Below are 14806 nucleotides of genomic sequence, written 5' to 3' on the forward strand. Positions count from 1 at the left end.
CATGCATACCACACACAGTATGCCATCAGTCAATGTGTGGGATCTGTACAGTACCCAACCACCAGTCCAAAAGGCAACCATGATTTGATGCCTCTGCTCTACCTTTTGCAACTCTAATCAGAGATCTGGTTTCAGACTGGACTCTGAAACCCCAAATAATGATTTGTCTGCGAATGAGAAAAAAAAACAGGACTAATGACAGTGAATCTGCCTGCTTTGTCAAGCTGCAGATATTTGTATGGACATATATTCCAAATTACCTGAGTATAGACTCTGATTGTGAAATACCTGAAGCGAGGCCAGATATGCAGATACTATGCAACCAATTTGTGGCCTTTTTGTTTTGCAAATTATTTTCTCTTTGCATTTTTAGACTGGGTTTAATAATGTAACCTGGATAGTGTAAACATAATTCTCAGTCATCTGGAAGTTGAGTCATGGCAACTGGACTTCTTTCTTATTAGGTCAAAACGTTTCACTACTCATCCAAGTAGCTTCTTCATTCTAAAGATAGTTAGTTAGTTAAAGACCACAATTTGTATGTAATAGTCACACCTCTGACAACCCCTCTTACCAGGTGTGTTATATAAAGGTACACACCTGAATTACTGTGTACCTTTATCTAAAGGATGTTGTTACGGTTGCTCCCAACTCAGACAGAAAGAAAAGGAACCACAACCAGAAAGGATCCACAGCAACACAAATACAGAATAACATCAATACAGAGAACTCAGTAGATGGATGAAAATAAGTCAATTGTTATAGTCCAGGGAGGAATGACAACAGATACATGACAAGAAATTGTCAGTTCCTCCACCCCTTATAGAGGGGGGAGGAATTTTAAAGATTGATGGTCACAGGTCACAGGATCAGACTTTGGCTGAACCCCTCTGTCCAGCCAGCACATCATTTAGTGGGTGAGAGGGACTGTTCAGGATTGAGAGGAGTTTGGTCAGCATCCTCCTCTCAGCTACAACATGTAGAGGGTCCATCTCCACCCCCAGAACAGAGCCAGCCCGCCTGATACTTTGTTCAGCCTGTTAGGCCACCTTCATGTTGCTGCCCCAGCAGACCACAGAATTGAAGATGACACTGGAACCACAGACTCATAAAACATCCTCAGCATGGTGCTGCAGACGTTGAAGGACCTGAGTCTCCTCAGGAAGTACATCCGGCTCTGAGCCTTTCTGTACAGTGCTGATGAGTTTTTGGTCCAGTCCAGTTTGTTGTCCAAGTACACTCCCAGGTATTTGTACTCGGACACAACCTCCACCTCCTCCCCCTGTATAGAGAGAGGGATGACAGGACTCCCCGATTTTCCTGAAGTCCATCACCAGCTCCTTTGTTTTGTTCATGTTCAGTTGCAGATGGTTGAGTCCACACCAGTCAACAAAACTGTCCACCACTCCACGGTACTCTGTGACATCTCCACCCTTAATACATCCTACAACTGCAGAGTCATCAGAGAACTTCTGAAGATGACAGGACTCTGAGTTGTACCTGAAGTCTGAGGTGTACAGGGTGAAGAGGAACGGAGACAGAACTGTCCCCTGTGGAGCACCTGTGCTACAGACCACAGGCGAACGTACTGTGGCCGGTTAGTGAGGTAGTCCATGATCTGAAATCAGGGGAGTGTTGCCCTGCATGTTTTTTAATTTCTCTCCCAGCAGTGCAGGACGGATGGTGTTGAATGCACTGGAGAAATCAAAAAACATGATCCTCACTAAGCCCCCAGGCTTGTCCAGGTGGGTGTAGGTGCGATGGAGCAGATGTATAATGCCATCATCCACTCCAATATGGGGTTGATAAGCAAACTGGAGGGGATCAAGCGAGGGTTTGACCAGAGGTCGGAGGGACTCCAGGATCAGCCTCTCAAAAGCCTTCATGATGTGTGATGTGAGAGCCACTGGGGTGAAGTCATTGAGGACTCTGGAACGTGGCGTCTTATTTACAGGAACCAGGCACGACTTTTTCCACCCAAGGGGAACTCTCTCCAGATGCAGGCTGAAGGTTGAAGATGTGCTGGAGAACAACACAAAGCTGTGGACCACAGGCTTTCAGCACCCTTGGGCTGACTCCATCAGGAGCTGAAGCTTTTGTGGGGTGAAGACTGTTCATGTGGATGGTGGCTGAGTCGTATGGGGGAGGGGCTGAAGACCCTGTAGTACTGGGGGCTCTGTAGCTCAGCCTGGAATCTTTAAAAAAAATATTACATTTGTTGGTCCGGTCCAAGTTCTCCTCAGTCTCCTGGCTGCTGGACTTGTAGCCAGTGATGGTCCTCATGCCCCCCCAAACCTTCCGGGTGTTGTTATGTTGAAGGTTTTGTTCCAGTTTTCTCCTGTACGTCTCCTTCCCCTCCCTGATCTTGACCGACAGCAGTCTCTGGACCCTTTTTGCTGCCTCCCTGTGTCCTGCACTGAATGCTTTCTTTATGTCATTCAGGATGGCTTTGATGTCTTGAGTGACCCAGGGCTTGTTTTTACGAAAGCAGCAAATAGTTTTAGTTGGTACGTGGGGGTCCATCAGTGTCCACACCATAAGCCACCATAACAATCCCTGCAGGGCAAGGTGTGCCCCCTCAGGCTGCCTCTGAACCAAATGTGTGTATTGCGGGAGGAGATGTACCAGGTTGTGATCCGACTTTCCCAGAGCGGGGAGGGCAGTGGAGCTGTAGGCATCTTTAACATTAGCATACAACAGGTCCAATATCCTCTCCCCCCTAGTGGGACAGCTCACAAACTGGATAAATGTAGGAAGTGTCTTGGTGAGGTTGGCGAGATTAAAGTCTCCAGAGATCATCAAGAAGGAGGCAGGGTGTGCACAAGTGAATGCACAGTCAGGGCAATGAGGGCCCCCTCTGTCCGTCTTTTTACAGTTTTAACGGCTGTAGGCTGCCTCTGAACCAACGGTGAGTACTGGAGTTCCAGGAGGAGATGTACCAGATTTTCATCTGCAGACTGACAATGACCAACTGAATGACGTCACACGCAGTAGTGGTATAAGCAGATGGAGGAACATAAAACAGCAAGTAATACGGCATGTGAAAACTCTCTGTGCAAATAATATAGACAGAATCCCACAGTCAGTAGTTCAATGTCAGGGCTGCAGACATGCTCTATCCTGACCAGGATGGCACCACCTGTTGTTAATGAGAACGACAAGTGCCCCTCCTCTCCTTTTACCGCTCGCCTCCTGTCCCAGCGCACGGTGCTAAAACCGTCTATGTTAACGCTGGAGTCGGGAATACCATCATGAAGTGAGAGAGGTGTGAGGGAAGCCTTGCATCTGCAAATCAACACTCACTCACTCAACAGAGCTTAAGACGTTCTATTTATCATGCTGCCCTTTCATCCATCCAAAGATGAGGCCCAATTCACACCTGCACCAAGATGGACACATCTAAAAATCCACTTTAGGGGATAAGAGGGGTTGGCAGAGGCGTGACTATTACATCCTTCCATTGTTTAATCTAACAAGCCCATTCACACCAAAGGTGAAATGAAACCAACCTGGAGCTCTGACCAACTATCTTCAGGCTGAAGAAGCTTCTTGGATGAGTAGTCAAACGTTTTGACCCAACAAGAAGGAGGTCCAGTTGTCATGACTAAGAAGAATCTCTACCAACATAATTCTCAGTTGTACAGCTGTTTTTCTTGTTTGGTACATAACACAGCAAGTTATGATGCTGATGTTTGTTTTAAATTGTTTATGTATATTTACATATACTTATGTAAGTATGTATGTATATACAGTGGCAAGAAAGGTATGTGAACCTTTTGTGGTTTTCTGCATCAATTTATAAAAAATGATCTGATCTTCATCTAAGTCAAGAGTATTAAAAAAAAATATGATGTGCCTAAAATAATGACACAAAATAATTAGAATCGTTCATGTCTTTATTGAGAACAACCATAACAACCTCATAGTGCTGGTGGAAAAAGGGGAACCCTTGAAATTAATAACATTTAATGTGTATGTCTCTTTTCAAGTCGTTTTATAGCATCTCTTTTGGGTTGAGGTCTGGGCTCTGACTTGGCCACTCCAAAAGGCAGATTTTGTTTTTCTGAAGCCATTCTGTTGTGGACCCGCTTTAGTGTTTTGGGTGTTTTTCCTTCAGCATCACTCAGTTTCAGCCAAAGAAAAGACACAAGTAAAGATATGCGGTGACCTTTTTATGGCAGATGTAGTGTAGTGTTCTTTCCAAATAGTTCAATCTTAGTTTTATCAGTCCACAAAACATTTTGCCAACGTCAATGTGCTCCTTCACTTCAGGCGTGCAGTAATGTTCTTTTTAGTAAGCAGCAACTTCCGTCATAGTTTCCTACCATACTTGGTCAATGTTTTACGTACTGTAGACTCATGAACACAGATGTTAGCCAGTTCCAGTGACGCCTTCAAATCTTTGGCTGTCACTCAGGGTTGTTTCTTTGCCTCATAAATGAGTGTTTGTTGTGCTCTTGGGGTCATTTTGACTGGGCACCCACTTCCTGGTAGAGTAGCCACAGTCCCAAAGTGTCTCCATTTGTAGATTGTTAGTATAACTGTAGACTGGTGTATTCTGGTGTATACGTCTTTGTAAGTTTTATGTAAATCATCAGTTCTTGTTTGTAAATCCTCTGAAAGCTCCTTTTAGCCAGACATGGCTCACATAAGCACATTCATTAAGTGTTTTTTTCTCTGTCAAAGTAGTTCTGGCCACATCTACAAACTTAATTTTCTTAACAAGACTCCAGGTATGCTAGCACCTGACTCCAGTTAGCTGGTTCACATATTTTTTTCACTCGCACTATGAGTTCTTTATGGTTGTTCTTAATAAAGACATGAAAGATCAGATTCTTTTTTTTTATTTTAGGCACATCATATTTGTTAATCCTCTTGACTTAGATGATGATCAGATAACGATTTCTGACAAATTAATGCAGAAAACCTTGATATTTTCTTGCCACCATATGCACATATACTAGTATATATGTTTAGAGAGCTTATTCATACTGTGATTGTTAAAACAGAACACAACACATAAATTATTCAATAATATACTACCAGTTTTTCCCTCCAATGCCTGCACATGACACCCTTTAGCCATCAGGTCAGACATTATGCAGGACAGAATATTAAGGTGGCAAGTCTTTGTGGTGGCGGTTTTTAATTGGGACACTGTTGCTATGTCATGCAGAGAAAGAAAGGGAGTGGAGGGGTCAGCACAGAGAAACGGAAACTCCCCTGGAAGAGCAGAGGGACGTATTGGTGGGACAGTTAGTAGTGATAGTTGGTGGTCGCTAACGGGGATCTTGAAGCCAGAGGCCAGCTCTGCTCAGATCTAACTATTAGCCAGGGTATCTGTCTCGTCTGCAGTCTCTAAGATCGATCCAGGCTCTTCTGGAGGGTCATCTGTGCTGGTGCTCGTGGAGACCTGAGTGGGGGCACCATAAAACGATGTGGCCCCCTGGGGCTCTGAGTTAGGGCCCGCCTCTGCGTTGTCCTCATCCTCTTCGGGTTCTGAAGCTGGGGTGAGGTGCAGGGAGCCAGGGAGTTTGACGGGACAGAACGCTGAACCTGTCGGGATGAAATTAACCTTGTTTTTGTCAGGGCAGGAGAAGAGGGGGACTGTTGCCGATGTGGACTGCCTGGAACTGAAAATAAACATATGCAGTGCCAGTGAGGATCACACATTGCTGAGGTAGCAGAAAGAAAAGTTCAACAGATCAGTACCAGTCTATACCTCATCTCCTCAAAAGCTTTAATCTTCTCACAACCCTCTGGTGGCTCTCGCTTGAACATGTAGCTGTTGTTCGGTTTGGGCGATGAGGCAAACTTGGGCAGTGGTGAGCTGCTTCCACTGTCTTTGAACACAGATATAGACTTAGGCTTAAGAACATCCATGCACAATAATAACACTACAGCACTGTGAAAAAATATTTGCCCCCTTCCCCATTTATGTTTTTGCATAGTGGAGCCTCTTAAATGATTCAGATCATCAATCAATTCAAACCGCCTAACTAAAATTACTCCAGGAGCACAACATCATAAAAGAACCCAGAACAGCATCCAAACAACTGCAGGTCTCACTTGCCTCAGTTAAGATAAGTGTTCATGATTCACTAATAGGAAATAGACCAGGCAAAAGTGGCATCCATGGGAGAGTTCCAGGGCAGGAAGAACAAAAAAAAAAACACAAAGGCTCATCTCATATTTGCAAAACACATCTCAATTATCCTACAGACCTAAAGACTGTAGGATAATTGAAACCATATTCTGTGGTTGTAGTGTGATGGTCTGGGGCTCCTTTGCAGCTTTAGGACCTTAGGATATAATTGCTATAATTGATGGAACCATGAATTCTGAGCTCTACCAGAAAAAGTTTGGAATTTCATAGTTTTCTGCATTAATTGATTAATTAACTGATTAAAATGTGATCTGATCTTCATGTAAGTCAAGAGTATTAACAAAAATAATAACACAAATAAATTCAGATTCTTATTTACAACAACCATAAAATCCTCATTTTAAGTTGTTCCATAGCATCTCTTTTGGTTTGAAAAGCAGATTTTGTTTTTCTGAACCCATTCTGTTGTTTGTATTGGGTCATTGTCCTGTTGCATCACCCAACTTCTACAGAGTTTCAGCTCGAGGTTGCCTCTTTACCTCATTAAAGAGTGTTTGTTGTGCTCTTGGAGTCATTTTGACTGGCCGCCCACTTCTTGGTAGAGTAGCCACAGTCCCAAAGTGTCTCCATTTGTAGATTGTTTGCCTAACAAATTAATGAAGAAAACCATGAAATTCCAAAAGGTTCACATACTTCGTCTTATCATTGTATACAAATAAATAAATAAAAAGGTTTTGGAGTGATCTATTCAAAGTGTGGACTTAAATTCAATTGAGATGAAGTGGCATGACCTTACTTCATGCTCACAAACCCTCCAATGTGGCTGATTTAAAAGAATTCTGCAAAGAAGAGGGGCGCAAAATTCCTCCACAGCACTGTGAAAGACATATTGCTGCAAAGGGTGGCACAACCAGGTATAAGTTTTAGGGCTCAATTACTTTTACACATACTTTTACCCTTAGTTTGGACAGCTTTTTTCCCTTAATAGATGAAATCATCATTTACAAACTGCATTTTGTATTTACTCAGGTTATCTCTGTGTAATATTAATATGTATGTCATTGTAATGTAATATTGTTTGATGATCTGAATCGTGTGACAAAAAAAAAAAAAAAAACCCAAAGAAACAGAAACACAGCACGGTACTACAAATACTGTGGACTTAACTGAACCAACAAAAATAGAAACTCCCTGTAAATAAAAAAATGTTTCAAGTTAAACTTTCACTGAAAGTAAAATAGAAATGTCTCCACAGCTGTGATGGAGCCCAGGACTTTTAGAAATGTAGGTAATTTTTCAAAACTTTTAATTTGTGATCTGGTAATTTGCTTGAATCTTTCTGTATAACAAGTGGACAGAACAGATTTTCAGTTTTCACTGATTAACGGTACTTGTATTTTGTAAATATAAGCAAGTTCTGAGTTCCATCCCCCTACAAAAGTTAGGACATAGTCATGTTTAGTACTGTGTTATATCACATTTCCTTTTATTAAACATATTATTGTTTGAGAACTCAGGACACTAATTGGTGTTCAGTAACACTTTTTGGGACACTTCAACATGTGGCCAGGAATCAGGGTGAACCCGAAGTCAAACTGCTTTCGATGGAGTTCTTAGGTGACATAAGGCTGTTTGCAGACTACAACAAGTCTGATTAAGTCTTTCAATTAACTCAACTGTAGCAGGGGAGGCTGCATCAGGCTGAGTGGGATGTTGTCAAATCTAACTGTTAGAATAAGGACCCAGACTGTCATGGAAGAATGCATTAAGGTGTATCCATACCTTTTGCCACATTACTTCTTATTAGTCCACATTTTAGTATGTTAGCAAATGTTCAAGTACATATGCCTTAGTGGAAAGCTCCTGTTCTTCTTTAATGCTGAAATGTAATTAAAAATATGTAACCCGCCAAACAGAATGTGGGCTGCAAACAAAAAAATAACTCAGTGGAAATCACACATGGTTCATAAAATGGGTAACAGTAGACAATACATATGCCAATTCAGTCGGCTCTATATTGAAGTGAATGCATTTCTTTCTAAATTTACAGTTTGCAAGGATCCATGAGAAACTGGTGCAAGAACATTAAACCCAGTGACTTCAGAGACCAGTTTACATGCCCTTCCTCGCTATATTTTGGCATCGGTTTGATGTCCTGTACCTTTATCCCGGTCATACAGTAGATCCTCTGTGGAGTAGGGACTGCCATCATGTGATCCTGGTGGGCAGGCTGGCGAAGGGCAGGGCGACAGGCTAGAGCAGCTGCTGGACCGTCCAGGGGCTGAGGGAGTCTGGGTGTCCACACTGCGGGTGCTGCTGCTGCGCTGTTGGGGAGGAAAAGGTGCCCGCCTGCCATCAGGGACCTCCAGGGACTGCAGAGTCCAACAGGAGATACACAGTGAGTGGGAATAATAGAATACTAATCAAAACGGATATAAAGCCAGTAAATCTAAGAGCTAAATCAATACCAAGATTTATCATAGTGAGTGATAAAACAGAGCCTTACCTTAAGCTCCTCCTTCTCTCCATTGTCTTTAATGAAGACTTTTTCCAGTTCATGGTTAATGCCCTCCATGCTGCTGGGCACCCTGGATATGGAGGGCTTTGGCACTGTGATGTTGGACAACGGCATCTGGGCCGACTTCGACATGGACAACTGCTGCAGTACATGAATATACACACATGCATAGAAGAAGGGCTTCTTTTTCTCTTCACTAAGACTTGTTGTACATGGTTTTTGTTTGAAATTTAATGTAGTGTAAGAAGCTGTATTACAGTAATACAATGGCAAGAAAAAGAATGTGAACCTTTTGGAATTTCATGGTTTTCTGCATTAATTTGTCAATCATGTCTTTATTGCGAACAACCATAAAAATGTCATAGTGCTAGTGGAAACCATTAAATTACAAAAGGTTCACATACATTTCCTTGCTAATGTATTAACACATTGCCCCACTACTCAAACGTAGTCTTAGCCCCAAATTGCTTAAGTGTATTTCTCACTTTAATGTTGCCTTGCATAAAGGTGTCAAATGAATAAATATAAATGTCTATAAAGAGCAGAAAGAGTTCAGTGACAACTAACTCCAGATGCTGAGGGCACTGACATAGAAAACACATTCAAGGGATAAAAGCTTAGGGTAGCTTATTTTATGTTGTAGTGTTCTAGTTTTAAATATTACATTTACATTTAGCCATTTGGCAGATGTTTATATCCAAAGCAAATTACAATTGAGGTACAAAGCAAGTAATATTTTAGTTTTATGAGACGTTAAGATACGTGAGAAACAAAGAGTTCAACTGTTTTTTAAAGCTTGTGAAGATGCTGAGCGAGTAAGTAGCTCATTCCACTACTGTCGGACCACGAAGCTATGTTGGGAGTGGTCTTTCTTGTGTGGTGCAGTGACCCCAAGACACAATTTGTTGAATGAATACCCTGGGTGACATGAATTATGGTGTTCACATAGGAAGGTGCTATTAAGCTGACCACTCTATAGGCCAGTCATGATATTACTAGTTAAGGTTACACAGACTGATTGAGGGAAAATTATCTTTGAAGGATCAGGGGCATCAGCAATTAAGATAGAGATTAAATTGTTTTCTCAAGGATTTACTTTATTTCTTCAGTATCCATCATGTTCCCGGAACTGTCCAACCACCAACTACAACTTCTTTAATAAATAAGATGACAATTTAGTATAGCCATAATGTCTATACTACTCATTTCTGTGGAGGTCTGCTTTAAAACACGTTAATTAGAGATGGGCAATATGGCCTTAAAATTCTCACAATACTAGAAAATACGCAGTAATGATATTTATGATGCTATAGTAAAGAAAATGGCTAAACAATGTTTTATGAGTGTTATATGCAGGCAGCAGCATTTATTAGAGCAAACCAAACAAAAGTGTATTCCTTCCTAACTTTCTGACCTAATAATATTTTTTTTACCTCTGTCAATGCTGATGACTATGCCATCTACTTTAACAATAAGGTGGCAGCAGCAGACTCTTACCACCTGTTCTCTAAATCCCATCCTCTCCACTCTACTTCAAAGTGCACATACACTATGGGCTGCAAAAACTGCAGCTCAGTCTTCCATCGTCTGCACTCTCTGCTTTGGGCCTCACTGGTACAGGTCTGGCCTGGCTTAAGTCTTACTTGTCTGGGCGAACCTTCAAGGTATTTTGGCAGGGGCAAGTCTCCTCTCTACTGGCGTCCCGCACGGCTCAATGCTTGGTCCTCTACTTGGTCTTTTCCATTAACACTGCATCCCTACATCCATTATCCAGTTGCATGGCTTTTCTTATCATTGCTATGGTGACAACACAAAGTTCTTCCTGTCCCTTCCACCAGATGACTCCACTGTCTCATTACAAGTCTCTCTCTCTCTGATATCTTTGCATCTTCAACTCAAGCTCTCCAAGACAGAAGTTCTCGTCTTTTGAGCCAGACCTTCCATTCAACAAAACATCAGCATCAACATGGGGTCTTCAGTGATTGTCCCCAATAAGTCTGCCAGAAACCTGGGGGTGATCATTATTAATCGACTGAGTTTTACTGACCACATCTCCTCTGTTTCAAGGCCATGCAGATTTGCCCTTTTTATCATGACAGAGATCAGACCCTACCTTTTGGACCATGCAACACAACTCATTGTGCAGGCTCTGGTTCTGTCGTCTGGACTATTGCAATGTCTTACTGACAGGGTTATCAGCATGCACTATCAAATCCCTCCAGATAATATAAAATGCAGTAGCACGTCTCATTTTTGATCAGTCACAAAGGACACACATTACACCACTCTTCCGATCTCTACATTAGTTTCCTGTAGCTGTCTCTTGCCTATAAGGTGGTCATCTCAACGGTAGTGGCCTGCCTGGACTCCCTCATCTGGGTGAACATTTCCTCCTGTACACTGCGCTCTGACAGTGAACGACTTCTTGTGGTCTTCTTACCTCATCTCAAAAGATCCCAGGCTAAACTTCTTTCTGCACAGTGGTTCCACAATGGTGAAACCACCTACCCACCTCTGCACGCTCAGCAGCCTCAGTCCCAATTTTCAAAAACTCTGCTAAAAACAGAACCCTACTTTCTCTGCACAAAAGAAAAATCTTGCACTGACACCTAATGAAATGTACATAGCTTTCCTTGAGCACTTTACTGTAGGGTTCTTCTTCTTGGCTTGGACATTTTGCTTTGGTTTCTTGCTTGTACCTCACTTATAAAGCGTATGTCAAATGACAAAATGAGTGACAGCAGAAAAAGACACAGCTGAAACACACAACTGTCTAGATGAAAATAAGCTCCCGTGGAAAGCGAGTCATTTTGATTTCTATGAGGCACTTTCGTGTTAGTTTCATTTTCAGTTGGACTTTAGGCAGACTTTGATTCAAAATCGAGGCAGCATCACTCAGTAATGAGCTCTTCCTCATTCAGCCATCTGCACATGTGCTGAATAAAGAAAACCCTGAATACTACATGTTACCTGGGAAAAACTTTTAAAGCTGATCCCTTTTTAGGTGCTAAATCCTTAACAGAGCCTGACACTCTGCTCTTAATCTTAGGGCTTTGGTCAATTTTCAACAACATTTTGCTATATGATTTATATCATGAAATTACACATTTTTCTGATGTAAAAATTTACACTGGTACTATTGTGGAAAGTATAATATGGCAAAACCCTGGTGCTAATCTGTGGCTAATAAGTCAAGAGGAACTTGACCTGACTATCTGAATCCATTTTGCTTCTGATTCACATTGACTATTCAATTACTGACTATACAAACTAAACTATACAATTTCTACAAAAAATAGCAAATAGTAAACATAGCACTGAAATTAGCTTCCTTATCACACCTTTCACAGTTAAGAAGAAATGTCAGTGAAACTTAAATATCTGGTTCCTAACATTAATATCTTACAGCTGGGCTTAAAAATAATGCAGTTATGCTAAGAAAATTACAGATTTGAATGATTTAACATTTTAGTGGCATTGCACATTGCTGTACTTAATTTGGTTGGATACACTATAGACACTTCAATGGCATGTCATTTTTTTACTCTTTCCAAATCATATGGTTATTTTCTAAAATGACTATGCCTAGACAGTCAGGCAGGCAAATCCTGCTACAAGTATGTGTGAATGAATCATTGTTTTCAACTTAGTCAATTTGAGTAACAGTGATATCACTTTCAGTCCAGCTCTAAGATCTCCAGGACATTGACAGAATAAGGTAGTGAACTACCTGAAAGTGGCAGGCTGTGGAGGTGTGGTGGGGGGACCAGTCAATCCTTGTTTTTACTGTGACGTCCTCCTTATTTACGCCGCTGGAGCTGTTGTCAAAGCTTTGCAATCTGCTGGAATCAGGAGAAGAGGATCAGAGGGTGTACCAGATCAAATAGACAGATATAAACATTGGAAATAGACATACTGCAGCACATAATTCTATTTAACACAGTTTAACACACCCTGTCACACAACACCATAGTGTTCCCAGATTTGTGCAATTACTTAATATGATATCAAAACATCACCCAGAAAAATGTCTATGAATGTTCCCAAACTCTGTGGTTCATTCACTCATTCACCCTTTTACAATACTTTATAGGGAGTAATACAATGAGATGTTGCTCACACACTGAAGTATCTGTGACAAATTTTTCCTTTACTTTGAGATTATTTGAGAGCACTACACTGTATAATATATCCTTTTCCTTAAAAATCTTTTTACAAAGTTGAGAAACAAGATTACCAATTCTTAAGAGCAAACACAGTGCTTAAAAAAAAAAAAATAAAGGGAACACACAATCATTCCAATGAAAATAAGTCCAAGTCCATCACACTTCTGGGATATCTACCTGTCCAGTTAGGAAGCAACACTGACTGTGAATTAATTTCACCTGCTGTTGTGCAAAGGGAACAAACAGGTGGAAATTAGAGGCAATTAGCAAGACAACCACTTCGTTCTGCATGTGGTGGCCATAGACTTTCAAGCTGGCATTTGGACACTTTTGCACTACCAGTGGCGTCACCACTAGAGATAGCATGAGGCGGTGTCTGCTCAGGCAGTGCAGCTCATCCAGGATGGCACATCAATGCGCACTGTGGTGAGAAGGTTTGCTGTGTCTCCCAGCACAATGTTAAGAGCATAGAGGAGATGTGCATGGTGCATTTGGCTTTGGGTTCCTTCTGATGCATGACAATGCTAGGCCTAATGTGGCTGGAGTGTGTCAGCAGTTTCTGCATGATGAAGGCATTGATGCTACGGACTGGCCTGCTTGTTCCCCAGATCTGAATCCAATAGAGCACCCCATCCAATGACGCCACGTTGAACCACAGACTGTCCAGGAGTTGACTGCTGCCCTGATCCAGATCTGGTAGGACATCCATCAGGAAAACATTTGTTGTCTCATCAGGAGCATGCCCAGACATTGTAGGGAGTGCATATAGGCACGTGGAAGCCACGCACACTACTAAGCCTCATTTTGAATTGTCTTAAGGAATTTCCATAGAAGTTGGATCAGCCTGTTATCTGACTTTTCCACTTTTATTTTGAATATGATTCAGAATCCAGACCTCCATGGCATAATGACTTTGATTTCCTTTGATTATTCTTTATTTAGTTTGTTCTCAACACATTCCACGATGATTTTCACTGGAAGTTTCCACTCATTGAGACCTAAGATGTGTTGTTCCCTTTATTTTTTTGAGCAATGTATGTGAGGGTTTGATTACAGTGGCGATGCCCTAATGTTCGATGAAACAAGAAAAGCGTCTGGGCTGGATGGAATCCCTTTTAAGTTTTATCAAGATTTTTGTGTCCACAGCTTTCTTGTTTTAATTTTTGCTGTAATGCAGGATATCTGCTCTGGACAATAAACCTTAAAGCTATCATCACGGATTATAATTTGTAAATATGGTGTTCTTTGCTAGAAAATCCCTGTTCATTACCATAAAACTTCAAATAGACAAAATGTTAAACATTTGCACCTTAGCACATTTAAATCTCAAACAAAAAACATAGGAAGTAGAAAAAGATGAAGGAGAGGAGCCAGAGGACAGGAAACATTTTGCTAACATGGAGTCCATCTCAACATCTGTTTGGGTTCTGAGTGGTTTCATGTCTGGTACTACACAGGCCCAAACTGAAAAAGACATCAACAACAATACAAACATTTTGAAAAGAAAATTACAGGCTGTAGTATTGCTGCCCATGAAGCTAACAGATCAACTTAACATGTTTCTTTAATGTCTGATGACCTGTAGTGGTAATTTGATTATTGAGTATAGTAAATAATAATAATAATATTGAATGAATGATGTATGGCAGTACTAAGATTAAAAATCACACTACTGATACTCACACCTAGCCCACATACATTGGGGCTGACAACTGAGTATGTTGCTCTCACTATCAAAAATGACAACACATCTGCTCTGTCATTCCGTAGTGTTATTCAGATACAAGCAGTATAGGACAGATGAGTCTTGTTATGTCCCCGCTTGTCTTTCTTGCACCTCATCTACTGGCAACTGTCAGTACTGCTTCTCTTCTGCAGATCTGTAGCTCAGTAACAGGCATTTACACACATTAGTAAGAGCTCTGCTGTCTTCCACCTGGCCTTTATTGTTTCTTTAGCCACAGAAAGCAGAGGAGAGCCAGCTGGGGCTTGGATGCCCATGAATTGCAGCAGGTT

The 14806-nt window shown here is 41.5% G+C and overlaps 1 protein-coding gene across 1 annotated transcript in view; it reads right to left on the reverse strand.

The window, feature by feature from the left end:
• Positions 1–3861: 3861 nt before the first annotated feature.
• The window catches only part of glcci1a (glucocorticoid induced 1a), a 34692-nt gene continuing 23747 nt past the window's right edge, over positions 3862–14806 (reverse strand). Inside the window, exons 5-9 of the mRNA XM_026348116.1 lie at positions 12355–12466; positions 8613–8765; positions 8268–8478; positions 5723–5843; positions 3862–5633 (exon numbers count right to left, since the gene is read on the reverse strand). Of these exons, the coding sequence (XP_026203901.1) occupies positions 5321–5633; positions 5723–5843; positions 8268–8478; positions 8613–8765; positions 12355–12466 (910 nt within the window). The 3' untranslated portion in view covers positions 3862–5320. The remainder of the gene's footprint in view (positions 5634–5722; positions 5844–8267; positions 8479–8612; positions 8766–12354; positions 12467–14806) is intronic.

Source organism: Anabas testudineus, chromosome 11 (assembly GCF_900324465.2).
Source record: "Anabas testudineus chromosome 11, fAnaTes1.2, whole genome shotgun sequence".
NCBI classification, from domain to species: domain Eukaryota; kingdom Metazoa; phylum Chordata; class Actinopteri; order Anabantiformes; family Anabantidae; genus Anabas; species Anabas testudineus.